The sequence below is a fragment of the Podarcis cretensis genome, assembly GCF_951804945.1.
Source record: "Podarcis cretensis genome assembly, chromosome: 2".
Taxonomy (NCBI): Eukaryota; Metazoa; Chordata; class Lepidosauria; order Squamata; family Lacertidae; genus Podarcis; species Podarcis cretensis.
This window is the reverse complement of record NC_137171.1, coordinates 64889892-64916110: the sequence shown is the minus strand read 5'-3', so window position 1 is coordinate 64916110 and position 26219 is coordinate 64889892. Positions and strand designations below refer to the sequence as shown.

Here is a 26219-nt window from a genome sequence, read left to right as displayed (position 1 = left end):
TCTTTTCTCTCAGTGCCTTTATGCTTTTGAGTCTGAAAGGACATTCTCTCTCTCTCTCTCTCTCTCTCTCTCTCTCTCCTCCCCCCAGACCTTCTCCCCATAATTTCTCTCTTTTTCTCTATTGCTCTATCTCTCTGTTCTGTTCTGTCCCATTTTTACTTGGAAAAGTGAGCCATCTGAAACAAGAAAATCTTGGACAATCTAGGTCAGTCTGGAGCCTGGAAAGAGATTCTTCATCCACTATACCCGCAATGGATTGGATCACAAACATATCTTCAGGTGTCTACCAAACAGAAGATGAAGTGGAGCCACTGATTAGAAGATACCTAAACAGCACTGAGGACTACCTTACCTTTTTATATGGACCCAGACGGAGCCATTTGTTCCTGCCTATGACTTGGATATATGCTTCAATTTTCCTGGTTGGAGTGTCGGGCAACCTTTTAGTGTGCCTGGTGATTCTCAGGCACCGCAACATGAAAACGCCCACTAACTACTATCTCTTCAGCCTTGCCATTTCCGACCTGCTGGTCCTGCTCTGCGGGATGCCCTTGGAAGTCTACGAAATGTGGAGCAACTACCCCTTCTTGTTTGGATTGGCTGGGTGCTATTTCAAGACGGCTCTCTTTGAGACAGTGTGTTTCGCCTCCATCCTGAACGTCACCACAGTCAGCATAGAGCGGTACGTGGCCATCATGCACCCCTTCCGAGCCAAGCTGAAGAGCACCAGGAGGCGCGCTTTGAGGATCATCATTGCCCTGTGGCTCCTATCTGTCCTCTTCTCTCTTCCCAACACCAGCACCCACGGCATTGTACTGCAGTATTTCCCAAATCACACAGAAGTCCCTGGCTCAGCAACGTGTGCTGTGGTTCAGCCCATGTGGATCTACAACTGTATCATCCAGTTAAGCTCCTTCCTCTTTTACGTGCTGCCAATGAGTGTCATCAGTGTGCTCTACTGCCTGATGGGGATGAAAGTGAGTCCTGCACTCTCTTTTTGTGTAACTTTCTTTAATGATCCATCTCATCTTAAATCATCTCATCCTGTACTTTAAACTGTTTAAAATTGAGCCTCTACTGGCTTACCATTATCTTTCTGGCAATGCAACAGAAGTTTAGATTCTGCCATGTGGAAGTAATGCTTTGGACATTCACTTCCCATAACCATTCATTACCCAATAATTAATGGAAACCCATTTACCCGACCTATTTATGACTTTTAAAAATCACACACATATCTTCTTCCAGCACTCTTGCAACTCCTATTTCATCATCACCCTTTTTCACATTTGCAAAAGGATCCACATGTAAGTTTGCTTTTTTAATCAACATTTAGCCAGTGCATGTTGATTAAGAATAAAAGTGCAATCAGTCTAAGAATATTTAGTACTTTTCATCTTTTTCTTATAGCCTAATCTTAAACAGGCTTATTCAGAAATAAGTCCCACTGAACTCAATATTGCCTATGAATGAGATCACACAAGCATACCACATCACTGTACGATGCAATTTCACATGTGCACTTTTCAAGAAGGTAGGGAGAAGAGCATCTATGGGCTAATAATAAAACAACTGGCATGGATGCTAGAAAAAGGAATACCTGAGCTGAGTAAACAAACCAGAATGGTTCTGCTAAGTTTGCATTATCAATCACTCTCCTTCTTTACTGTTTGATTACTGCCACAAAATGATTCCCTCTGCCCTCATACAGGCAGGAAGTTATTCTTTCAAAGGGATCCTACAGAAATTGCTTAATCAAAACCCACCATAAGGCTGTCTTGGTGCTTTATAACAGCATCAGACACTTTTCAGATAATAATCCATTTAAAATGAAGTCACTTCTTGTGTTACAGGAAAAACCCACTAGGTCAAACCTTTCACCAAATCCACAGTTAGGAGCTTTTCGGATGATTTGAAAAGGATTTTGCTTACCATTTCAGCCTTTTATATACAGATGCTCTATTCTTTATGGCGTATGCTCTTCCATTATGATATATTCTTCTGGCTTCATTCACAAAAGGCAACAGCAGTGGAATCATTGATCTAAACGTCACCTTTTGTGTTGATGCTGGTTCTGTAAGATTAAGGTGCACGTAAGTAGGGATTAATCCTATTATGTATAAAAGTATTGTTTTCCTTGCATGTCCAGCATCAAATTCATTCTGCACAGGCTTTCATCCTGACCTGTTCTGTGTGAAACAGGAAAATATGCCATTTCATTCAGAAAGAGAAGATAACACTTTGACTGTGGACTGAGATAATCACATAGAGTGCGACGTTTCTCCCCCCCCCTCTCTCTCTCACACACACCCTAGCACCATATTTGTGTCCATTATGTTCTGTTTCACAACAAGCTTCTCTCTTTCTCTCTAGTTGTGAGGATTTGAATGCAAAGAAGAGAAGAGATCCTGAAACCTTAGTGGGAAAGTAGGATTTATTTAACCTGCAAGTTCCCTGAAAGCTTTAAAAGCTCAGCTGAGAGTAGGGATGGGTTAGAAGTTCAGTTCAGTTTGCATTTAAGGTGAACTTATCTGATTCACACTTTCTGAAACAATACATGAAGTGAAGCAGAAAAAAAATGCACTTCTCTTAATTTTGCAATGCAGATTCCTAGGCAAGCAATGTGCACAAAAATGCATTTATCAGTGAATGGTGTTCCAGGCCCCTTCCAATTCTATAATTCTATGATTCTAAGGAGCATGCAAAAATGCATTATGTTACAGAAAACTGCTGTGCAGAAACGTGCATATTAGGGGAGGCTGTAAGATCTGAGGCTGCTGAACAGACTCTTGGGTTGAGGTATTGATTGGGGGGGTTACTGAGGGGAGGGTTGTTGCTGTTGGTTTTCTTGTATCTTTATTTTTGGATCTTGTGATTTATATGGAAATTGTTCAGTTTCATTTTATATTTTTGGTGTTTTATTTATTGTTTATGACTACTTTTGTTACGTTTGTAATTTTGTGATTGTTTTTTTCATGTTGCAAGCCACCTTGAGCATTGTTTGAACTGTGGAAAGGTGGCACACAGATAACACGATCTGTGTGCGAATTCACATGAGGATATTTGGTTAAAGCAAAAATGCAAAGTGATATGGGAATGTGGAGAACTGAATTGAAGAATGGGAAAACAAGAAACTGAAAGTGACAGATTTCCCCTTGTTGACCCAGCCTCTTCTGTAATAGTCATGCTCTAGTTGAGTTATGGAAGATTCTGACCCAAGCTACCTGATTTTACAGTTATGCCCAGGGAAAAAACAGGGAATATTTGTGGTAGGCGCAGCAATTTGTATTCCAGGTTGGGGGGGGGGGGAATGAAGTAACCTTACACAACTTGCTTCCCCCATGTCCACTAGAAGTTAGGGCTGGGGGTTTTCCCCTTTGGTGATTTGGAGAGAGCAAAGCTAAATGAGATGCTGTGTCAGCCTGATTTTTGTTCTTTAAATAGCAGTCATGGGGACTCCAATGAATCATAGAATCATGATTGTACACAAAATAATTTGTACGAAAATGCTTATACTAAGGCATCCCTAGCTAGCAGGACCAGTGGTCAGAGCTGTAGACCAACAACATGTGGTGACTAAAGTTTGAGAAACACTGTGCTGAGGTAGAAACACTGTGCCAGAATGCGGCAGCTAGACTGGTGACTGGGAGTGGCCGCCGGGACCACATAACACCGGTTCTGAGAGATCTGCACTGGCTCCCAGTACATTTCCGAGCACGATTCAAAGTGTTGGTGCTGACCTTTAAAGCCCTAAACGGCCTCGGTCCTGTATACCTGAAGGAGCATCTCCACCCCCATCGTTCAGCCCGGACACTGAGATCCAGCACCGAGGGCCTTCTGGCGGTTCCCTCATTGCGAGAAGTGAGGCTACAGAGAACCAGACAGAGGGCCTTCTCAGTAGTGGCGCCCACCCTGTGGAACGCCCTCCCATCAGATGTCAAAGAGATAAAGAATTACCTGACATTCAGAAGACATCTTAAGGCAGCCCTGTTCAGGGAAGTTTTTAATATGTAATGCTGTACTGTTTTTAACACTGATTGGGAGCCGCCAAGAGTGGCTGGGGAAACTCAGCCAGGTGGGCGGGGTATAAATAATAAAATTATTATTATTATTATTATTATTATTATTATTATTATTATTATTATAAGTGTCCATAAAAATGCATTGATTAGAGAAAATAATGCACAAAAAATACTTTCTATGTGGGGAAATTTGCAAAAATGTGCATATTAGGCAAAAAAAATCATGCAAAATTGTGTATATTCAGAGAAACTGGCAATAAAATGCCAACTGATTTTCATGAGGACTTAAAAAAAACCCCAACCTCACACTGATGTGTAAATGTGGAGAACTGAACTTAAGATTTGAAAAATGAGAAACTGAGAGAAACCAAAATGGACAGATTTGTCTATCCCTAGTAATCACTCATTCCCCACCAGCATGCTCTAGCATTCAACACACAATGCTTCCATTAATTAGCGGAGGTTGGGGGGGGGGGGCAGAAAGCCTTTCAACATACAGCTCTCAATCATTTAGAAACTAATTGCAAATGAGTTATTTTCCTCCACTGGCAGAAAAACAAAGTGATGCTGACAATCTTAGTAAACATATAGGGAAGGAAGAAGGCATGAGTTATGTGTTTAGAACTTTTGCTAATCAGCTACATTGATATCCCAGGACATTATGTAACAGGATTAGGGCTGGTTGCCATTTCCTTGATTATTCCGTTATTGATCAATACACTCATGCCATTTGCTACCAATGGGAAAATGCATTGAAAAGTGTGAGTTGAACAAATGACTAACAGAAACATGCATAAACACCCTACAAGCAAATCAGGGTGCATGCTCATTTTTTTATATCCTCCTGGAAAAGAAATCAGAATATAACCAGTAGCAGTCGGTGGGGCAGAGCAGGGTGGTGTGGCGTTGCTCACCTGGCTTCCCAAAATAGAGGTTGCTACTGTGAGATGAGGGCCACAACCCCAGAGTCGTCCGTGACTGGACCTAATGGTCAGGGGTCCCTTTACCTTTTTACTGGTATCTGATAGGGATATGGGAAGGGGTGTGACAGCAGAGAGGTCAGTTTGGTGCTGGCACAGTGGCAGAGCCAATCCAATACTTATTCTGCTGTACCTCCATTGCATCCCTGCTTCCTCACCTTGCCCTAACCTCTCTCCCTCTCAGTTACCAGCAGTGACCCCCACACTGGGAAACCAGGTGAGCAACACTGCCCTACAACATTCTGCTCTGCCAATCACTACCTGATTTATTCTAACCCTTACATAAGCTTTGCCCAATAAATAGGTCATCTGGATGATCCCTAAGTGCATTAGTGATTTCCATGAGATTGTACACATTGTAACTACAAAGATATTTCTGATGCAATTCATGAAACTGAAATCCAAGTCAATTTGTTTCAGACCTCAGAAATAGTCAATTTACACTGAAATTCCATGGAAGTCCCAATGTGTTCATAGCAGTAGGTATGTTTTAAGATCACACCCTTAAGTGTAAGTGTACAATCGTTGGAATCCCACCCGCTTCATGTGACTTTATTCAGCTAGTGGCATGATAGCAGTTTTAAACTGTGAATATTATAAATCCCAAGAGTTTTGCTGCAAGGAATGCAGAGTAATAATAAAAAAGTCATATAGTGTTCACAAATGCCTGAAGGTTAATTGCAATATGGGACTATGTTTTTATTTAATAAATATGTAGGCAAAAAGATAATTTTTCCTATGGAGCATTTTTCAAGTTTATTGCCATGCTACCACAATAAATACTCCATGGCTTTTGCTGGGGTGAAAAAAAAAACTTTCAGGCAGAAAAGGCCAGCCACTGAATCATGTAGCAAAAATAGCAGCCATTAGTTGCTTTGCATCTTAAAGCAGTAAAAATATATTACCAAACAGAAATGAATTTTGAGTATATTAAACACTGGAAGACTGTGATGAGTTGATAAATGACAGAAATGATTTCATATTGACCACAGCTTAAAAGCTCATAAAAGAGCTTTTATGGAAGACTTCCGGGTTAGCGCCATTGGCAATGGCGGAATTCCTCTGACTAGGAGGAATTTGCTTCGTGAAAATTTGGGTCTGGCCGCCACGGCGAAGGCGGGGACCCACTATAAATCACAGGCGGGTGAAGCCTGTGAATGTGGGATTCGGCTGGCACCTTCTGTGCCCCCCTACTCGCGGGGAAACCCGGTTTCAGGGGTCCGGAGCGACGTAGGGTGAGTGGTGCGGTGCTTCGAACAGACTGCTTCCTTCACGGAGCGAAGCCGCACAGCTGTTGCCGGAGAGCGCTGACTTTTTCCTGTGGACAATTTGATTTTAAAGCAATTACCCATGAGTAGAGTGGAGAATTGGATTTTTAAAACGTCTTAATTTGGCATCGAACGGGGGAGGTTCAAAACAGGAAGTCCGCCTTCCCCTTTTGTAAATAGACTGAAGCAAAGAGGGTGTAAGCTAAAGTCTTGGAAAGCCTATCTTAAAAGACTAAATTTCCATCAGTAAAAAATATCTAACCCCCCCTTGGAAGCAGGAGAAGAGGGGGGAAGTGTGGATCTTACATGACTGCAGGAGAGAGTGAAGGAAGTTAGATTACTACCGCTCCAAACCTGGAGTGGGGCTGCCATTAAGATTGACGTGCCTTGAAATGTTTACGCACTGCAAATAGAACTTTTTTTGACAGCTTGCCAAATAAGATAGATACTTTGTTTTGACTGTGTCCATCTGACTTTAAAAAAAGTAACTGAAAACTGTAACTAATTAACTTTATTGCTTGAACTGAATTTTAAAAGGGGACATTATGGACTGTTACAAATTGCAACTGTTTCCCTCTAGAGGAAGTTTTTGAAACTGTCACAGGAGCTGGATTAGGTAATTCCCAGCTGTAAGATAAAAACTGTGGGACTGTGGGACTGACCTTGAATTCTTTAAGAGTTATGGCAGATGGAAAGGGAAAGATAAACCAGTCAATCCCAGAAAAAACAACAAGGTCTGGGAAGTCTTGGCAGCAACCTAGGAGAGCCTCAACATCAGGTCCCCCTGCTCCCTCAGCGGTTGCATCAGTACATTCTAAACCAAGAGGAATATCAACAGAAGAGGCATTAGCGGCTGCACTGGGCAAGATTAATGAGGCATTGGAACAGCTTAATAAGAAAGCAGACGCGACAAATGTGAAAGTGGATGCGACAAATGCAAAAGTGGATGCGACAAATGCAAAAGTGGATGTTGCAACTATTAAAATTGACTTAAATACAGAAAGTATAAATAACTTGGGACAAAAGGTAAATACTAATACAGAAACTATCCAGAAATTGATACAGGAATCTACTTTGATTCGACAGACCGCAGAGGAAGCTAGGGAAAAAGTTGCTGTTGTAGAAGATAAAGTAACACAACTGGAGGCAGAGAGTCCCAAATCTACAGAGGCAACTTGATGACCATAAGCTGATGCTTTCTATGATTGAGCTCAAAGAAAAACAGACAAATTTGAGGATTAGAGCTGTACCTGAACTGGAGAAGGACAGTTTAATAGAATTTCTCACGCAGGAATTTGCTGATTTTTGGGAATTGGACTTGGAGCAAGAGGAATTCAGAATTGTGAGTGCCTTCAGACTCGGAAGAGGGGGGGAAAAGAAAAGAGTAGAATAAGAGACTGTTTGATCACCCTCCGAACTAAAGAAGAGAGGGATAGAATTTTGGGCTGGCACTATCTGAAGACTTTGGAAATACAACAGTCAAGAGTGGAAATTTTTAAAGACGTTCCGAAATATCTTTTGGATCTTAGGTTTAATTACAGAGATTTGGTTGACCTGTTGAGAAGGAATAAAATCATCTTCAGGTGGGAATTTCCCCAAGGTCTATCTTTCAGTTTCAAAGGAAGGAAAATAAAAATAAGATCAGTAGAAGACAAAGTAAAGTTTTTGGATAAATACGAAGAAGATATCCAGAAGGGACTTGGGAAAGAGCCAGAAGTACTGGATAGAAGACCATCAGACAGAGGACTAGAGCAAAGAGCACTGGACAGAAGATCATCAAATAAGGGAATATTGGATATATCAACATATTCCTTTGGATTGGATCCCCCAGTGAATGTGACACCAACAACACCAACAGAAGAAGAGCAAGCATTGGGTTAAGTTGGAGGAAAAGCAGAGTAATTACACCATGGCGTTGCAAGTACTGAGTTGGAATGTTAATGGACTGAACTCCCCGGAAAAAAGGCGGAGAGTCTTCTATTTATTGAAAAAAGAACATTTGGACTTGATCTGTCTACAAGAAACACATGTGATAAGGCTACACAGGAAGATATTGAGCAATAAAAGATTGGGCCATGAATTTATTTCATCGGATAAAGTTAAAAAAAGAGTAGTACTTTATGCAAAGGAGAGCCTATCACCGAAATTTATGTTTAAAGAAGAACAAGGAAGATTTGTTGCAATTGAAATTCAATCACAAGGAGAGAAATTTTTGATAGTAGGTATCTATGCACCAAATGAAGGAAAATTGGAATTCTTTAAGAAGTTACATGAGACTCTATTGGACTATATGGATTACAATATGATCTTGATGGGAGACATGAATGGAGTGGTGTCTACAAATATGGATAAGGCACAGAGACAGGTAGTCACCAAAGATGGTAGACTACCAAAAACTTTTTTTGACATGACTGAAAATATGGATTTAGTTGACATTTGGAGAATGAAGAATCCTTTGGGAAGAGAGGGAACTTTTTTCTCTGAAGCTAAAATGACATGGACAAGAATTGACCAAATTTGGACAACTAGAGGCCTGGTTCCGAAGACTAGCAAGGTGGAGATATGCCCCCAAACGTGTTCTGACCATAATCCTGTGAAGATGGAGATGAAATTGACGCCAATTGGTTCCTTTAGATGGAGGATGAATGATACTTTGTTTAGGAATGAAGAAGTAACCAAGAAGGCCCAAAAAACTTTGAGAGACTATTTTGAGATAAATATGAATACTACAGTGGAAAAAAGAGTAATCTGGGATGCAAGTAAAGCGGTTATGAGAGGATTTTTGATACAACAGAATGCAATTAAGAAGAGAACACAAAATGAGAAAAAGGATAAAATCCTGGAGAAAATAAAGGAAGGAGAGAAGAAACTGAGAACAAAACCAAAATCACAGGAGATCCTGAGAGAGATAAAGTTATATCAAGTACAATTTATGAAATTGATGAATCAAGAGATAGAATGGAAGATTAAACAGATGAGACAAAAGACATTTGAATCGGCAAATAAGTGTGGGAAATTGTTGACCTGGCAAATGAAAAAAAGACAAAAACTTAATACTATTACGAATTTGGAAGTGGAAGGAAAAAATATACAGAATCCAGTGGAGATCAGGAAGTGCTTCCATAGGTATTTTAAACAACTTTATACATAGGAGAAGCAGAAAGAAATGGACATTGATCGATTTTTGAAAACAAATGGTCTACAGAAAATCTCTCAGGAAAATAAGTTAATGTTGAATTATAAAATAACGGATCAGGAAGTGGAAGGGGCCATACAGAACATGCAACTGGGTAAATCTCCAGGACCAGATGGTTTGACTTCAAGATATTATAGATCTTTGAAAGAATGGCTAATACAACCATTGAAGCAAGTCTGTAATGAAATATTGGAAGGGAAAAGGGCACCAGAGTCGTGGAAGGAAGCCTATATTACACTTATACCGAAAACTGAGACTGAAAAGACACAGCTTAAGAATTACCGCCCCATATCACTGCTTAACGTGGATTACAAAATTTTTGCAGATATTTTGGCTAAAAGATTATGACAATATGAGGAATATAATTAACATTTTAGAAAAACTACAAGTGAATATTAATACTAAGGCAGTTTTGATATTTGTGGACGTGGAGAAAGCTTTCAATAATATTTCTTGGAGCTTTATGAAGAAGAATTTACAGGGGATGGGGGTAGGTCAAGGTTTTGAAAATGGTATAGGTGCAATCTATTCAGAACAAAAAGCAAAATTAATTGTGAACAATGTAGTTACAGAAGAGTTTAAGATTGAGAAAGGAACACGACAAGGTTGCCCAATCTCTCCACTGCTTTTTATATCGGTCCTGGAGGTTTTGCTAAATATTATTAGAAAGGACCAATTGGTTAAAGGTATACAAGTGGGAGCTAAACAGTATAAATTGAGGGCATTTGCTGATGACCTAGTATTGACTTTACAGGAGCCAGAATCTAGTACTAAAAGGGGACTGGAACTGATTCAAGAATTTGGACAGGTAGCAGGTTTTAAGTTAAACAAAATGAAAACTAAGGTTTTAGAGAAAAATTTAACTCTGAATGAGAGAGAGACGTTCCAGGAAGAAACAGGGTTAACACTGGTTAAGAAAGTGAAATATTTAGGGGTTAATATGACTGCCAAGAATGTGAATCTGTTTAAGGATAATTATGAAAAATGTTGGATTGAAGTGCAAAAGGACTTAGAAATATGGTCGAATTTGAAGCTATCATTGTTAGGCAGAATTGCTGTGATATAAATGAATGTATTGCCAAGGATGTTGTTCTTGTTTCAAACATTGCAAATCATAGACGAGACGGATTGTTTCAAGAAGTGGCAGAGAGACATTTCCAGATTTGTCTGGCAGGGCAAGAAGTCTAGAATAAAATTTAAGATATTAACTGATGCTAAAGAAAGAGGTGGATTTGCCCTGCCAGACCTTAAACTTTACTATGAATCAGCTGCTTTTTGCTGGCTGAAAGAATGGCTGCTTCTTGAAAACACTGATGTGCTGGATTTAGAAGGTTTTAACAATGTATTTGGTTGGCATGCATATTTGTGGTATGATAAGGTAAAAGCACATAAAGCATTCAAAACCATATTGTTAGGAAAGCATTGTTTAATGTTTGGATAAGATATAAGGACTTGTTAGAAAATAAAACCCCAAGATGGTTGTCACCAATGGAAGCGAAGGCACAGAAAAAACTCAATATGGAGGCCAAATGGCTGAAATATTGGGAAATTTTGGAACAAGATGGAGACAGGGTAAAATTGCAGAGTTTTGAAAAATTAAAAAACAAAGTGCGAGATTGGCTTCATTATTACCAAATAATGGAGGCATATAATTTGGATAAAAAAGTTGGCTTCCAGGTGGAAAAATCAAAATTGGAAACAGAATTGTTAGATCCCAAAATTAAGAATTTGTCAAGAATGTATAATTTGCTGTTGAAATGGAACACTCAGGATGAAACGGTGAAATCTGCTATGATTAAATGGGCACAAGATGTTGGACATAACATAATGATGGCTGACTGGGAACAGTTATGGACCACAGGTATGAAATTTATGGAATGTAATGCCCTAAGACAGAATTTAATGAAAATAATTTACTGGTGGTACATGACACCAGTCGAGCTTGCAAAAATTTACCATTTGCCCAAAAATAAATGTTGGAAATGTAATGAGACTGAAGGTACATTCTTTCACCTTTGGTGGACATGCCCAAGGATTAAGACATTCTGGGAGATGATTTATAATGAAATGAAAAAGGTATTTAAATATACCTTCCTGAAGAAACCAGAGGCTTTCTCCTGGGCATGGTCGGCCAATTGGTGCCAAAGAAGGACAGAACTTTCTTTATGCATGCAACAACAGCAGCAAGAATACTCATCATGAAGTATTGGAAGACACAAGATTTACCCACCCGGGAAGAATGGCAGATGAAGTTGATGGACTATATGGAATTGGCGGAAATGACTGGCAGAATCCGAGACCAGGGAGAAGAGTCGGTGGAAGAAGATTGGAAAAAATTTAAAGATTATTTACAGAAATATTGTAAAATTAATGAGCTTTAGAAAAATGGTGGAATGAAGTTATATGGCTTTGGCAGAAATGTTATAAGGAACTAGGTACAGATAGGCTGTTAATGTATTAAAGGGAAAAAACAAGGTTAGAATATGTTAAGATTAATTACAGGACAGAAAACAGAGGAAGATGGAAAGGAGTTGCTGAAACAGTTAATTGAAGTGGAATACAAAAAGGGAGGCGTGAGGAAGTCAATGAAACAAGTGAATGAAAGATAAGCTTGAACATATTGGAAGTGTTTTTAATTGTTCTTGTTTTGTTTTGTTAATTCAATGTTTTATGTAGTGTTTTTGTTTCTGTTTTTGTATTGTATTATATTGATTTGTTTAATTCTTTTTCTTTCTTTTTGTAATCTTTAAACTCTTAATACATATTATTTTATAAAAAAAACAAAAAACAAAATAAAAGAGCTTTTATGAGCAATAAATCCAATAGCATAAAGCAGGTGGAGACAAAGACAGAGCCCACAGAAATCATGGGAAACCTATATTGTGCTTCCAGACAAGAGGCTTATCTACACTTCTTTTTAGCCATTTTTTGAAAGTGCAGCTTTACTTTACAGTATTCTGCCTATTAGATCCAGCTGCCTGCTTTCTAAAAGCTACAGAACGTTTTGCATTCCAAGCTATTAATTAAAAACACTTATTGCAAAACTCAATAAGAATGCCTTGCCATCTGATTAGTAATTAATCACCATTAGTAATAGCTAATAAATGTCTTTCTATTGCACCTTGTTTTTGCTCACAGCTACATGGTGGACATGATTCAGAATAAAATTAGTTGTGATGAATATTGCAATCGTGGAGCACTGATATGGATCTTATACCAGTCATAGGGTTGGGTCAAGACTGGTCCTACAATGGTCCCTGGGAAGGTGTCCTGAAGAATGTTTTAGAATACCACTTCTGAGGGTAGACACCTTGGTCTGACCTTGGAAGAAGATATGTGGCCTTCTCTCTGCTGTGGCAGAAACCTCAGTCACCCTTCCCTTGCCAATGTCTGAGATCCATTGGGGAGGGGGTTAAAATTTCTAAGTGGTGAATATCAGGGTGCACATGATACAACTGTACCAGGAAGTAGCATGAGCCCAGCAAGGCATTGGCAAATGATGGTTTGTTTTCCTTTGGTTTTCCTCTCTCCCGTTCTGGATTACCACCTTCATTAGTTAAACTGAGTCTAGCTACAACCCACAATCAATGGTGCATAGAAACATGGTTAGGACCAGGTTTAAGGCCCATTGGAAATATAAAACTGATTTAAAATCAAACCAAACTTCTGTATTGCAATGTTGCTGTTCTCAGCAGCTTTTGGTGGTGATATACATAAGAGAGACAGGATAGAAATTAAAATAACAAATGAACAATAAGAATAAATAAATTCTATTTGCCCATGCATGTTTGTACCCCACTTTTCACCAGAGGTTTCATAGAGGCAAGATATTCTAGGATAGTTTTCCCCCCACTCAGATCTCCTTTGTGTCCTCCACCACCCCCTGCTATACACTCATTTTTTTCAAGCACCATGGAAAAGGTTAAGTGTAAGTACATCTTTCTGTATTGGAAAGAAATGAAGTTTAAAAAGCACAGAACAGATGCCTCCGCAATCCATTCACCAGAAAATAAAATGCATACAGGATCTTGGACAGGGATTTTCACACTTTCTTATAATGCATCTCATTCAGCTAAAGAAATAATAATTTAAACAGCAATCTGAACTTGTTCAAACCATAATCTCTTGCCATTAAATTCAGAATTGAGCTAAACCTTTTCATTTTTTGCTTTTCTTTGGCTGGAGTTGAATCCAGGCTAATTTAATAGCATTCAGTTCCTATTAGTCATGACACAATAACTTCACAATAACTTCAGTAGAACCCTCAGTCCAAGTAACATAGTCTGGACCCAACCCATTGTGGCAGTATAAAGTGAATTTTATTTTCATTTTCAAACATTACTTGCCACCACATCAATAAGAGGTTTATGGGAAGCAGGGGATATTAGTTTTTCCGGTTCTGTAAATTTTATTGCATTTAGCTAACTCCTGAAACTAAAGCTCCATTCAGACATTGGAATCTATCTTGCAGGGATGAGTCTGCTATTTCTGCCCCCTATTGCCAGCACCCTTCATGAACCAGAGGCATAATTCCTGAATTGGGGAGCCTCCCCCCCCCCCAGTCCTGTAGACTTAGGACCTTGCATGATTTAGAACCTTGAGACGAATGGGCTTCCGACTGAAGATGGTTGCTTTTGACTCAGTAAGGTGATGCAAATGGTAATGGGCAGGGGAGAGCTAGCCTGCTCACCCCTCCTCTGTCTCTCAAATGATTCTGATCACATGTGGGATTGGAACACCCCAATGGAATTAGAGCTCACATCCTTGGTAGGAAGTTCGTGTTCACGGAACATTGTCATTCTTCTTACATGCAGTTTTAGAATATATTTGATATGGTGCTTCTTATTGCTCTCCCTTCTTCTATTCCTTATCAATTTGGGGGTGTTATTTTTGCTTTACTTGGCTTTCAGCTGTTGGTCTGAGTGATTTTGAATACTTTTGCATGTTCTACACATGTGATGCCCCTTTCCCTGAGTTCATTGTCTTTATCCTGTTAATAAGATTCTGTGTGACGCTAGGGGTGAAGAGCACAAATTGGCACAATAAACCACTGGTTCTTTCTGAGCTAATGAACTGCTGGAGGAGGTGAAGATCCCAGTTCACTGACAGTCATTTGCAAAGTACCAGAAAATGGCTTTCTTGGCTTCTCTCTGTTTCTCCTGGCGTTCAGAGTTCTCTCTCTTTCTAAGACTTTTTGACAGCACTTTAGTAATTAAAAGGGTAGCTTTCTTAACAAGCTTTATTTCACTGCAAATCAATGGTAGCCTAGGCAAGAAATAGTATGGCTTACATCAATACATGATGTCCTTTCTTTTGAAAGCTCCAGAGCTGATGAATACACAGACAGAGTTACCAAAGAACCCACCCACTCCCCATTTCTGGTGCCAAGCTGATGTCCATGGATTAAAAACAAAGAAACAAACTAAACTCCATATATGTAACATCAGTTGTTCTGGCAAGCAAAGGAGTTCAAATTTAATGTTGCCATGAGCCTTCAGCATGCTTGCTATATGGGTGGAACACCCCTATTTTCTTGGTTGTACATGTTGCAGAACTGGACATTTGTGCATGTTGTGGACTGGACAAGATTCCATCGGAAGAACTTTCTGAAAGTAAGAGCTGTTCAACAGTGGAACAGACTCCCATGACAGGTGGTGGGCTAGAAGATGACGCTTAGGGTCCCTTCCAACTCTACAATTCTAGGAGTTGCTAACTTAGTGCCTCCAGATGTTGCTGCACTGTAAGTTCAATCAGCCCCTGCTAGCAGGACCAATAGTCAGGAATAATGGAAACTGAAGTCCAACAATGTCTGATTATCTCTGCAATATCCTTAACTGTACACTACAGGCGATCTTAACTGTACACTACACAGTATTCCAAATGTGGTCATGCTTGTTTTTCTATATGTTGTTTTATCTTTAGCAATACTTTCCACCAGTTTTTCCAGGACAGGCTGATTTTCACTGATGTTGTTAGATCCATTCCTACAGCAATGTTTCCTGACTTTTTCTTCTCCAATTACCAGCTGAGAGGAGACTGTTCTTTGGAAGTAGATGAAATGGGAATTAATGTTAAAAGGCCATCCAGAAAGTCTGTCACTAAGATGTTATGTAAGTAACAAATTTGTGCTTTGCATTATGAATGAATGTGAGGCAGGCCAATGTACGATAATGTATTTTAGGATAAGGTTACCAGACGTCCCTATTTCCCAGGGACATTTCCCAGATGGCAGTCAAACATGGCAATCCCTATTTGCACTGTGTCTCTGCACTTTTAATCAGAGATGCAGAGTATGTATGTGCAGTATATTTCAGGAACCAAGCCCGGAACCCTGTACTACTAACCAGGGAGTAAGTCCCATCAAATTCAATGAGGTTCATTGTTTAGTACAAGGGTAGTGTGATGGGATGATGAGCTGCTTGTGCGTAAAAGCTTAGTCCCTCAGAGTTGCTCAGTTTAGCAAAGCTCTGTCTTTAGCGGAGCCCTTAAGCATGGCTCCCTCAATCGCTGGCAGAATCCGACAGTGGGTGTTTACGGAATTTACTCCAGCATAAAAGCTCCTTGACGGAAACGCGTCGTCTGGATTCACGGCGCGGCAGTTTCCGGCGAGGAGTGGGTGTACCTATGGGAGGTCCTGAGACTTCTCCGCTGTTATCGCTAGAAGACTCCCTGAGCCATTCCTTCGCCTCCCTCTCTCTCTGATCTTCCATTCTCCCCCTACTAGTGCCTTCCTCCGCTGCTGAGTCTCTCCTGACTTCTGAGAGCCCCTCCACCTCCTGTCTTTCCGATGGCAGTTCCCTGACATCCACCTCCCCTCCAGGGCCCCCTTCACCCCCTCCCGCCTCCTCCCCTACTGGCGGTGAGGATGGAAAACCCCGGAAGGAACACTCCTCATCATCAGAGGATTCAAACACTTCTCGCCACTGCCTCCCGTCTCTTCTTCCTGATTCCTCTTCCTCGTCGGAGTCTACTCCCTCCTCCACCCCTGACTCTGGGAACCCTTCAAACTCCCCCTCCTCATCGGTGGTGCCGAAGTGTTCCCTCCTGAACCGTGCCACGGGCTGAGGTTTCCTCGGGAACCGTTGATGAAACGTTTCTATTAAAATCTCGTCATTGACCTCCTCTGCCGGTACCCATGTGTTTTCTGACTCCGCTTCCCCTTCCCATTCTACCAAATACTCTACTTGATTCCCTTTCCACCTGGAATCAATGATTTCTGCCACATGCATGTTGCGTTCCCTTTCTTCTATGACTGGTGTTTGAGTAACCTCCCTCTCACGTTCTCCCCACTCTCGCCCCTCTCGGTACGGTGACAGTAAGGACCTGTGAAATACTGGATGCAGTTTCATGTGGTTGGGCAATCTGAGTTTGAATGCTACCGGGTTGACCTGTTGTATGACCTCAAAGGGTCCCAGCCGTTTGGGTCTCAATTTCTTACACCCTCCCTTGAACGGCAGTCCTTGGGTGGATAGCCACACCCGGTTCCCCACCCTTATGGTTTCACCTTCCCTTCTGCTTCTGTCTGCTTGCTTCTTGTATTCTTCCTTGGCTCTCTCTAAGTTGAGTTGGAGTTGCCGGTGGATCGCTTCCATCTCTTCAACAAAGTGTTCCGCCGCCGGGACACTCCACCTCTCCCCTCCTTCTCCTGGAAATGCCCTGGGATGACACCCATAATTTGCCAGGAAGGGACTCATCCCTGTGGACACGTTCTCCGCGTTGTTGTAGGCAAATTCTGCCAGGGCCAACTTATCCACCCAATCATTTTCTCTGTCATTTACATAACACCTCAGGTATTGTTGTAAAATCCCGTTTGCCCTTTCCGCCTGCCCATTTGTTTCTGGGTGCCGGGCAGTTGAAAAATTGACTTCTACGTGCAGTAAGCTCATTAGCTTCCTCCAGAACCTGGAAGTAAATTGTTTCCCTCTGTCGCTGACCACCCTCAAGGGGGCACCATGCAACCTGAAAATATGCTTTACAAACAACTTGGCGGTTTCTTCCGCTGTGACTGCGTGTGAACAGGCTATGAAATGGCACATCTTAGTTAATAGGTCTACCACCACCATGACAGCTGTTTTCCCTTTGGATTTTGGCAGATCTGTCATAAAATCTATGGATACCGCCTCCCATGGCCTTTCTGGTGTGGGTAAGGGTTCCAATAGCCCCGCTGGTGCCAGCCTCTCCCCTTTCGCTCGCTGGCACCTGTCACACCCCCTAACATATTCCCGTACGTCTTCCCTCACCTTGGGCCACCAAAACTCCCTGGTAACCAACCACATGGTTTTGTGCTGCCCGAAGTGCCCCGCTGTGGGGCTGTCATGTAACTGCTTGAGCACTCTGCCCCTCAGTTCCCCATCGGGTATGTACAGTGCCCCTTTGTAATACAACGCTCCGTTTTTTTCCTCAACCCCCCCCCCCGGTGTTCTCCCCTGTCCCCCTGAGTTCTCTGAGTTTCTCTTGGGCATATTCATCGTTCTCGGTACCCTCTACCAGTTCTCTTTGCCCCACCAATGCCGCCCCACACACCCAGTGGTCCTCGGGGATGATATGCCTTTCCTCAGTCGCTCCCTCCCCCTCTAAATACTCAGGTTTTCGGGAGAGAGCGTCCGCCCTGACGTTCTCTGGTCCTGGTACATAACGGATTTCAAAATGGAATTTGGAGAACTCCTGGGCCCATCTCACTTGTCTCTGGTTCAGTCCTCGGGCAGTTCTCCAGTATTCTAGATTTTTGTGGTCGGTCCGCACTTGGACCTTGTGCTGCGCCCCAATCAGCAAGTGTCGCCATCTCCGGAACGCTTCATGAATGGCGAGTAGTTCTCGGTCGTATACGGTGTAGTTCCTTTCGGATTTGTTCAACTTCCACGAGAAGAAGGCACACGGTCTCCATTCTGACGTATCTTTTCCCGGCTGTAGAAGCACAGCCCCCACCGCTCTGTCTGAAGCGTCAGTCTCCACTCTCATTGGTTGCTGTAGATCCACGTGCAAAAGTTGTTCTTCCGACGCAAACGCCTTTTTTAATCTTTCGAACACTCGCTGCGCCTCTTCTGTCCAGACAAATTTCTTCTTGCTGCTGAGACAATCAGTGATGGGTGCCGTTAAGTGGGCAAAGTTCTTGATGAACTTCCGATAGAAGTTTCCGAAACCCAGGAACCTTTGCATGTCCTTCTTAGTTTTCGGTGTCTTCCATTCCAGTACCGCTTGAACCTTGCTAGGATCCATGGCCAATCCCTTGTTTGACAACCGGTACCCCAGGAATTCCACCTCTCTGGTATGAAACTGACACTTCTCCAGTTTCACCCACAGCTGGTTTTCTTGCAGTCTGCTCAGTACCTCTCTTACATCTCGCACATGCTGCTCCTCATTCTCTGAGTACACCAGGACATCATCTAAGAACGCTACGCAGTTCTTGTAAAGCAATGGTCCCAGGACGTGATTCATGAATGATTGAAAACAGGCCGAGCCCGCCTGTAGACCGAAGGGCATAACGAGGTACTCAAAGGCCCCCAAGGGGGTGAACATAGTGGTTTTCCACTCGTCTCCCTTTCTCATACGTATCAGGTTATACGCCCCCCTTAGGTCCAGCTTGGTAAAAATTTTCCCTTTCCTCACCCGGGTCAGAATGTCATCAATTCTGGGCATGGGGAAAGTCACTGGTTCTGACATCGCATTTAGGGCCCTGAAGTCCACGACCAATCTGGGTTTATTAGTATTTTTTTTGTCCACAAAGAACACTGGGCTGCCCCCCACCGCTCGTGACTCTCTGATGAAACCTCGCTTGAGATTCTTGTCAATGAACTCCCTTAACTCCTGCATCTCTCTGTCTGACATTGCATACAGCTTGCCCACTGGCAATTGTGCTCCTGGGAGTAAGTTGATTTGACAGTCAAAGGGTCTGTGCGGGGGCAGTTTATCTGCTTCCCTTTCGCTGAAGACGTTAGCCAGGTCGGCGTATTGACGTGGTACCTTCCCTTTGTCTGTTATTTCCACTCCTGCTAGCGTGGCCTGGGTTCCTACTTGGGCTTCCCTTTCCTTGCAGTGTGCCAGGCAATGCGCTGACCCAAATGAGACTACTCTCTGGTGCCATCCCACTAGCGGATCATGCAGCGCTAGCCAGCTCATCCCCAAAATAATGGGCGCTCCTCCCAAGGTGGCCACATTAAACGCTATCAGTTCTGTGTGCCTTGCCACCCTCATTATCATTGGGACAGTCTGGTGGTTCACTTCTCCTCCCAACAGCGCCCTCCCATCAATCGTGGTCACCTGCAAAGGGTTACTTAAAGGGATAGTCTGTATCTGGTGTTCGGCTGCAAACTCCTTACTCATAAAATTACAGGAGCTGCCTGAGTCCAATAGCGCCTTAATCTTTAGTGGGTGCCCGTTTGGCAGCTCTAGCGACACCTCTATTACAAGCGCTGGTCTTGGGGGTTCCGGCGTGGGCACATTCACTGCTCCTTGGCCTGGCTGCTGTGCCCCGATGGTGGCAGCCAGGCGTTGGCTTTTACTTGCTCCTTAGCTCCCTCCTCCTCCCCCCCAACAGCTCCCGCCATCCCTTGCCATTCCTTTCTTTGCGGACAGACTCTGGCAAAGTGACCTGGCTGTTGGCAGAGAAAACATTTCTTGGCGCTCTTTCCCTCCTTCTTCCGCCCTTCACTGGGGTTTGAAACTGCGCGCGCGCGCGCTGTTCCAATTTCCATCGGCTCTGCTGGCGGCGAATGCTGCTCGGGAATCTCTGGAATGCGGAAATCCCTCCAACGTTCCCCCTTCCCTTCCCGCTTCTCCAAGGCTCTCGCCTCCTGGCGTGCTCCTATGGCCAGCGCGGATTTAGTCAGCTGGTCCATAGACTCCGCCCTGGGGGCCCGGGAAAGTTTGTCCTTCACTGCCGAAGATAGTCCTTCTTCGAACAGCATTTGTATCGGTTCCGCCGACAAATCCCAACCCAATTTATGGATCAGCATGGTGAACTCAGTCCAGTACTCACGGACAGATCGGCTCCCTTGTTTACACCCCATTAACTGTCTGCGCACCACTCCCTGCTCAATCTCGCTGGAAAACATCAGATCCATGGCGCGAAAAAACTTCCTTGTGTCCTTTAGGGCGTCGTTATTAGCTGCCATCAGGGGTCTCACCCAGTCTTTCGCCCCGCTTTCGAGATGGCCAATCACAAACGCTACCCTTGATTCCTCATCAGGAAAGTCATCAAACTGCAGATTGAGGGCATATTGCATCTCTGTCCTAAAGGCTTGATAGTTCCTGGGATCACCCCCAAACTTCTGCACCAGTCCTGGCACCTTCCTTGAGAGTGGGGTGGCTTTTCCTTTTTCTGCATCCTGAGCCCTCCTCTCATCGAGCCTAGCCGTTTGCAGCGCTAGCTGGACCTCCAACATCCTGTACCTTTCTTCCAGGCTTGGACCCGCTCCAGCTCCTCACGCTTCTCCGGCTCCGGCTGGGTTGCTCATGATGCCTCTCCTTGCACAAGCTGCTTTCAGAGACTGTCGGATTGCTGTGATGGGATGATGAGCTGCTTGTGCGTAAAAGCTTAGTCCCTCAGAGTTGCTCAGTTTAGCAAAGCTCTGTCTTTAGCGGAGCCCTTAAGCATGGCTCCCTCAATCGCTGGCAGAATCCGACAGTGGGCGTTTACGGAATTTACTCCAGCATAAAAGCTCCTTGACGGAAACGTGTCGTCTGGATTCACGGCGCGACAGTTTCCGGCGAGGAGTGGGTGTACCTATGGGAGGTCCTGAGACTTCTCCGCTGTTATCGCTAGAAGACTCCCTGAGCCATTCCTTCGCCTCCCTCTCTCTCTGATCTTCCATTCTCCCCCTACTGGTGCCTTCCTCCGCTGCTGAGTCTCTCCTGACTTCTGAGAGCCCCTCCACCTCCTGTCTTTCCGATGGCAGTTCCCTGACAGGTAGTCAACCTGTTTATACCTACCACCAACTAATGTATCTTTCTTGATGGTAAAATTTCCTTACCGCCCACCAGTGCTCAATGGAAGGAAGATTCAGCTTGTGCCGTAGAACCCCCAACCGCCCACCTAGAATCCTGAAATGCCCACTAGTGGGTGGTAGGGACCAGGCTGACAATCCCTGGCTTAGTAGATGTGCATTGGGTTGCCCTGAACCAGGACTTTCCACTTCTGCTTGTGATTAATTTTGAAAAAGGACTTGGAAGCATCCATGCAATTACAGCCACAAAGAACTGTACAAAGGAATTTTAACCTCTTTCACACATGAATAATTATTACTTTAGCAACAGCAACAATAGTTCTCGAACAATAGTGTTCGAAGAAGGACTAGTGCTGAGGTCCAGTGCCGAGGGCCTTCTGGCGGTTCCCTCATTGCGAGAAGCAAAGCTACAGGGAACCAGGCAGAGGGCCTTCTCGGTCGTGGCGCCTGCCCTGTGGAACGCCCTCCCATCAGATGTCAAAGCAATAAATAACTACCTGACATTCAGAAGACATCTTAAGGCAGCCCTGTTCAGGGAAGTTTTTAATCTGTGATATTTTAGTGTATTTTTGGTTCTTATGGAAGCCGCCCAGAGTGGCTGGGGAGACCCAGCCAGATGGGTGGGGTACAAATAATAAATTATTATTATTATTATTATTATATCTTGCCCAAGGCAACCCAAAGTGACTTACAACCAATGAATACAGCTGGAAAGCATTATGCATGTGTCCGTCTTGATACCATTAGGTGCAAGACTCCTTTAGGACTCTTGCACCTGTGGGTGAGATAGATCTGGTGTCTATGCAGGCACATGACTGATTTTTTTCAAATCTACATGTAGGCCAAGCTCACCAACAGATACAGGAGTCCTGAGAGAGTCTTGCATCTCGTAGTTACATTATGTGGCAGATGCTAAAATAGGGATGGGGCAGAATCTTAATTCAGTTTCCACTTAAATGTGATTCATACTTCCCAAAACAATATGCTGTCATCCTGCGGCTAAGTGATTTGTACATAAAAGCACGCAGGATGGTAAAGTATGCATAAAAGGCATATATTTGTGAAAACAATATCCAAAGTGCATTATGTTAGGGAAAATGTTCATACTAAGATAAATTTGCCTAACATGCTGATGAATTTTCATGATGAGTTCTTTTTAAATCACAAGCTGATGTGGGAATGTGGATAACTGAACTTAGTATTACCAAAAAGAGAAGAAAAAGAACGGTGAGAGACCAAAATTGACAGATTTGCCCATTCCTCTGATAAAATAATAAAATGTCCCATGAGAAGCAGTGCCAGACCTTCAGTTTATACAGCCCCATCCAAATTTGCACTGGCAATGGCTTGTCTAGAGTTCATTTATTCTAAGTAGAATGTTCAATAAGAACCAGTAAAGTATTTATTTCCACTTGTAAAATAACACACTGATTTAAAATATATATCAATGACATACTGAAGCCTGATATCAGTGTAGAATCAAACTTTTATTGTAAGCTAATTTCATCTTGTATGAGCAAAACAGAAAAGAGGAAAGTAAATGTTAAAAATGGGGGGGGATGATATTTCTGTTTGATTAAAGTGGGAAGCTATCTGAAGTATTCATTTGCTTTCTTGAATCACCTGGTTTGATGCAGTAAAATAGCAGCCTATATGTCTTGCTCTTCCCTCATTCTTCTCTCCCTGACAGTTGTCCTAGTAATCGTTTTTGGCATATGCTGGGCTCCGTTCCACACAGACCGACTCTTCTACAGCTTTGTCGTAAACTGGACAGAACCTCTTGCCAATATGTTCAACTTAATCCATGTGGTGTCAGGTAACTTTCTCTTTGTCTCACAGTTTGTTCAGCACAAGCAAAGCGTCCCAAAAGAAAACTCTGATGGTTAAGTTGAGTCAGAATGACATAAAATGACCCTCTGATAAACCAATGAAAACTATCATTCAATAAACTGAGACCTGGAAAGAATGTTCTCCAGTGAACATCAACTGCTGAATGAAAATGTGTTTTCTTCCTCCCTTCCACACTACAAAGGGCTGTGGGTCAGGCAAAAGGCAGTAGCAGGCAGTGGGGTGAAGTGGGGTGCTCACCTGACCTCTGGTCACCCGTGTTGCTCCTGCATACCAGGGCAGAGAGGTGGTGTGGTGGCAGGGTTGGTGCAGTGCAAATGCACTAACAGGAGCACAGAATTGGCTCCTCTGGTACATTTGCAATGGGCTATCCTGGTATGCAGCAGTGATGCAGGTGACTGAAGTCAGGGCGGACTTTGGTCTTTCAAATTTCAGCAGCGCCCTGTGCGAGGTCAAAATTCAGTCCTTGCCCCATCTCTTGTCTTCCATTTTGCTCTATCCATTGCTCATGCTCCATGCTCAGTGCAGCAGAACCGGTCATGCTGCCCTAAACCCACCTCTGATGATTGCCACCGCTCCACTGTCCACTACTGGATGAAGGTTCCAGCCTTTCTTCCTCCAAAGTCTGTGCTCCTGTGCTATTGTAGGTGGGGGAAGCATTATATTGCAAATCAATACAAATACTCTCCCTCTCCCTCCGTCCTTGATAGATGTGACTTAAAGACCATAATATAAATCTGTGCTAAGGTTCAGAAAACAGAGAAGGTGCAAAGGTGCCACAATGCTAGTTGCTTGGACCTGTATCTTTAAGAAAAGCATGACTTCCCAAGGCCATCGTGACCCACACTCAGCATTTTTACTCATAAAATAAGCAAAACCCATTATTATTGCTACTAGACCATCTCTAATATAGACGTTCTCTTTGCTGATTTCTCAGCCAAGCAAGGAATCTCATTAGAAAGTACAAGGAAGAAATAGATAGATAGATAGATAGATAGATAGATAGATAGATAGATGATAGATGATAGATATAGATAGATATAGATAGATGATAGATGATAGATAATAGAAATTCTTGTTGTAGGTCTAAGGGTTTATAAGCACCTAATTCTATTACTGCTGCAGACACAATGCAAATACATTGGGTGCAATAACCACCAGCCGAGCAACTCTAGTATTTAGTGGAAGTCCATTATGATGGCTGAATACCAGATACACCACAACCATGACAGATGAACCCTGTTCGTGCTTCTTGCTTGTCTGAATGGAGGATAGAGTGCTGTGTGTAACAAAGCATTCATTGCTCCTTGCACTTTTGCCTCTGGCCCCAGTCATTGCTGGCATATGAGAAGGGGGGGGGGAAGGTTGCTCAGAAGGAAAGGCGGCTCTTGAAGTTTCCCCACTCCAGCTTTAAATCACACACACACTCCTTAATTTATATATAATTAGGCAGACCTGTCTTTGAAAGACACAGGTTTGCTATCAGCTGTCATGTGGTAACTTAGGTTGGTCCCAAGGTGTAGCAGATCATTTTCTTACAAGCTTTGAACATAACAGCTCCTTTCCCTTAACTGCTTTGTATTCAGACTAGAGCACTGTAATCTCTTTGACAGCACTGCAATAATTTTTGTCTTGGAGAACAAGTGCAGCTAATATATCTGAAAAACATTGCCTTTAATTAGGCAGAAACAGGGGCTGTAAATGCACCACCTGATAAGACTAGCCTTGTTCCTGTCAGCCAGTTAAGCTGTGCAGAGGAACTATACCTCACAAGTTGTCTCCCTGTTTCTTTCTGCTGTTTCCCCTCTCCTAGGCATTTTCTTCTATCTGAGTTCTGCTGTTAACCCTATAATCTACAATTTGCTGTCCAGGCGTTTTAGGATGGCTTTCCTGAGTGTCATCTTTCCTCAGTGCAAACACTGGCACCCCAGACACACTACCAGTCGCCTCCCATCCCAGCGGAGCATCTTCATGCTTGGGGAACTCAATGTTGCAGGGTCTGCAGAAGAAAGAAGCCATCCATATCCGCAGAGGTCGTCTGTCTGCAGCTCTCACCTGTCTGGCGGTCTGTGACTAATGTGACCTTTGGATGTCCTCCCAGCCGCACGGGAGCTACTTATCCATGACCAGCTCTTGCACAGCTGAAAGATCATATGAATGACCCAAGCGTGTGTTTATTTCCTTTGAAACTGGCACGGTACCAGGAGGAGCAGGGCTCGTTTCGTGGGCGAGGCTACACAATCAGGCCCCAGCCACATGGTTTCCCAGCTGTGCAGGAGATGCTCGTGCATAAGGGCACCTTGTTGGATGCTGAAGGATGAGGCCCACGTGAGAGATGTGAGGAGAAATAGAAATTACACTTCCTTTTGAGGAGACGGGGGGCTTTGGGGAGCACCCTTTCACCCTACAAATTGTCTTTCTGTTGGTGTTCATTCTACAGCCTTCCCGGGTATCTATACTTCCAGAAAGTCCTCTTATGGACTCATCTGGGATTTCCTGTAAGTGTAAGAAGCTAGAGGAGGCACTTACCATGTCTTTGACAGTTGTTCACTGTTATTTTTCCTTTTAAAGAAATCAGTGCGGAAAGTGAGTGTGTTTTTAAAGAAAGGAATGAATAAATAAAAGGAAGCTCTTCCTTTAAAAACAAAACCAGCAAGAGACCAGTCTCAGACACCCGGTAGCCAGCTTCTGCAACTTCTGGTGCTTCAGTTAATTCCCAGGGAAAAGGCATCATGAGGTAACTCATGCCATGGAGCTATTAAGATCAAGTAGCACCAGCATCCAGAGAGGTTAGAGACTGCTGGAAGAAAGATTGAATAGAAAAAAGGTAAAAGACCCTCTGGACGGTTAAGTCCAGTCAAAGGCAACTATGGGGTTGCGGCACTCATCTCGCCTTCAGGCCGGCCAAGGAACCCGGCGTTTGTCCACAGACAGCTTTCTGGGTCATGTGGCCAGCATGACTA

At 43.1% G+C, this 26219-nt stretch overlaps 1 protein-coding gene across 1 annotated transcript; it reads left to right on the top strand.

The window, feature by feature from the left end:
- On the top strand, nt 1-26219 carry NMUR2 (neuromedin U receptor 2). The gene is made up of 4 exons (XM_079968262.1): nt 1-977; nt 15492-15576; nt 23099-23224; nt 25070-26219. Exons 1-4 carry the CDS (start codon nt 21-23, stop codon nt 25327-25329), a joined length of 1428 nt encoding a protein of 475 aa, XP_079824388.1. The 5' UTR covers nt 1-20; the 3' UTR covers nt 25330-26219.

Excerpts from the sequence above, each read along its gene's own strand:
- NMUR2 (XM_079968262.1), top strand. The coding sequence starts at position 21 with ATGCTTTTGAGTCTGAAAGGACATTCTCTCTCTCTCTCTCTCTCTCTC. Across the intron at positions 978-15,491 it reads ACTGCCTGATGGGGATGAAA|CTGAGAGGAGACTGTTCTTT; the intron begins GTGAGTCCTGCA and ends TCCAATTACCAG. Across the intron at positions 15,577-23,098 it reads GTCTGTCACTAAGATGTTAT|TTGTCCTAGTAATCGTTTTT; the intron begins GTAAGTAACAAA and ends TCTCCCTGACAG.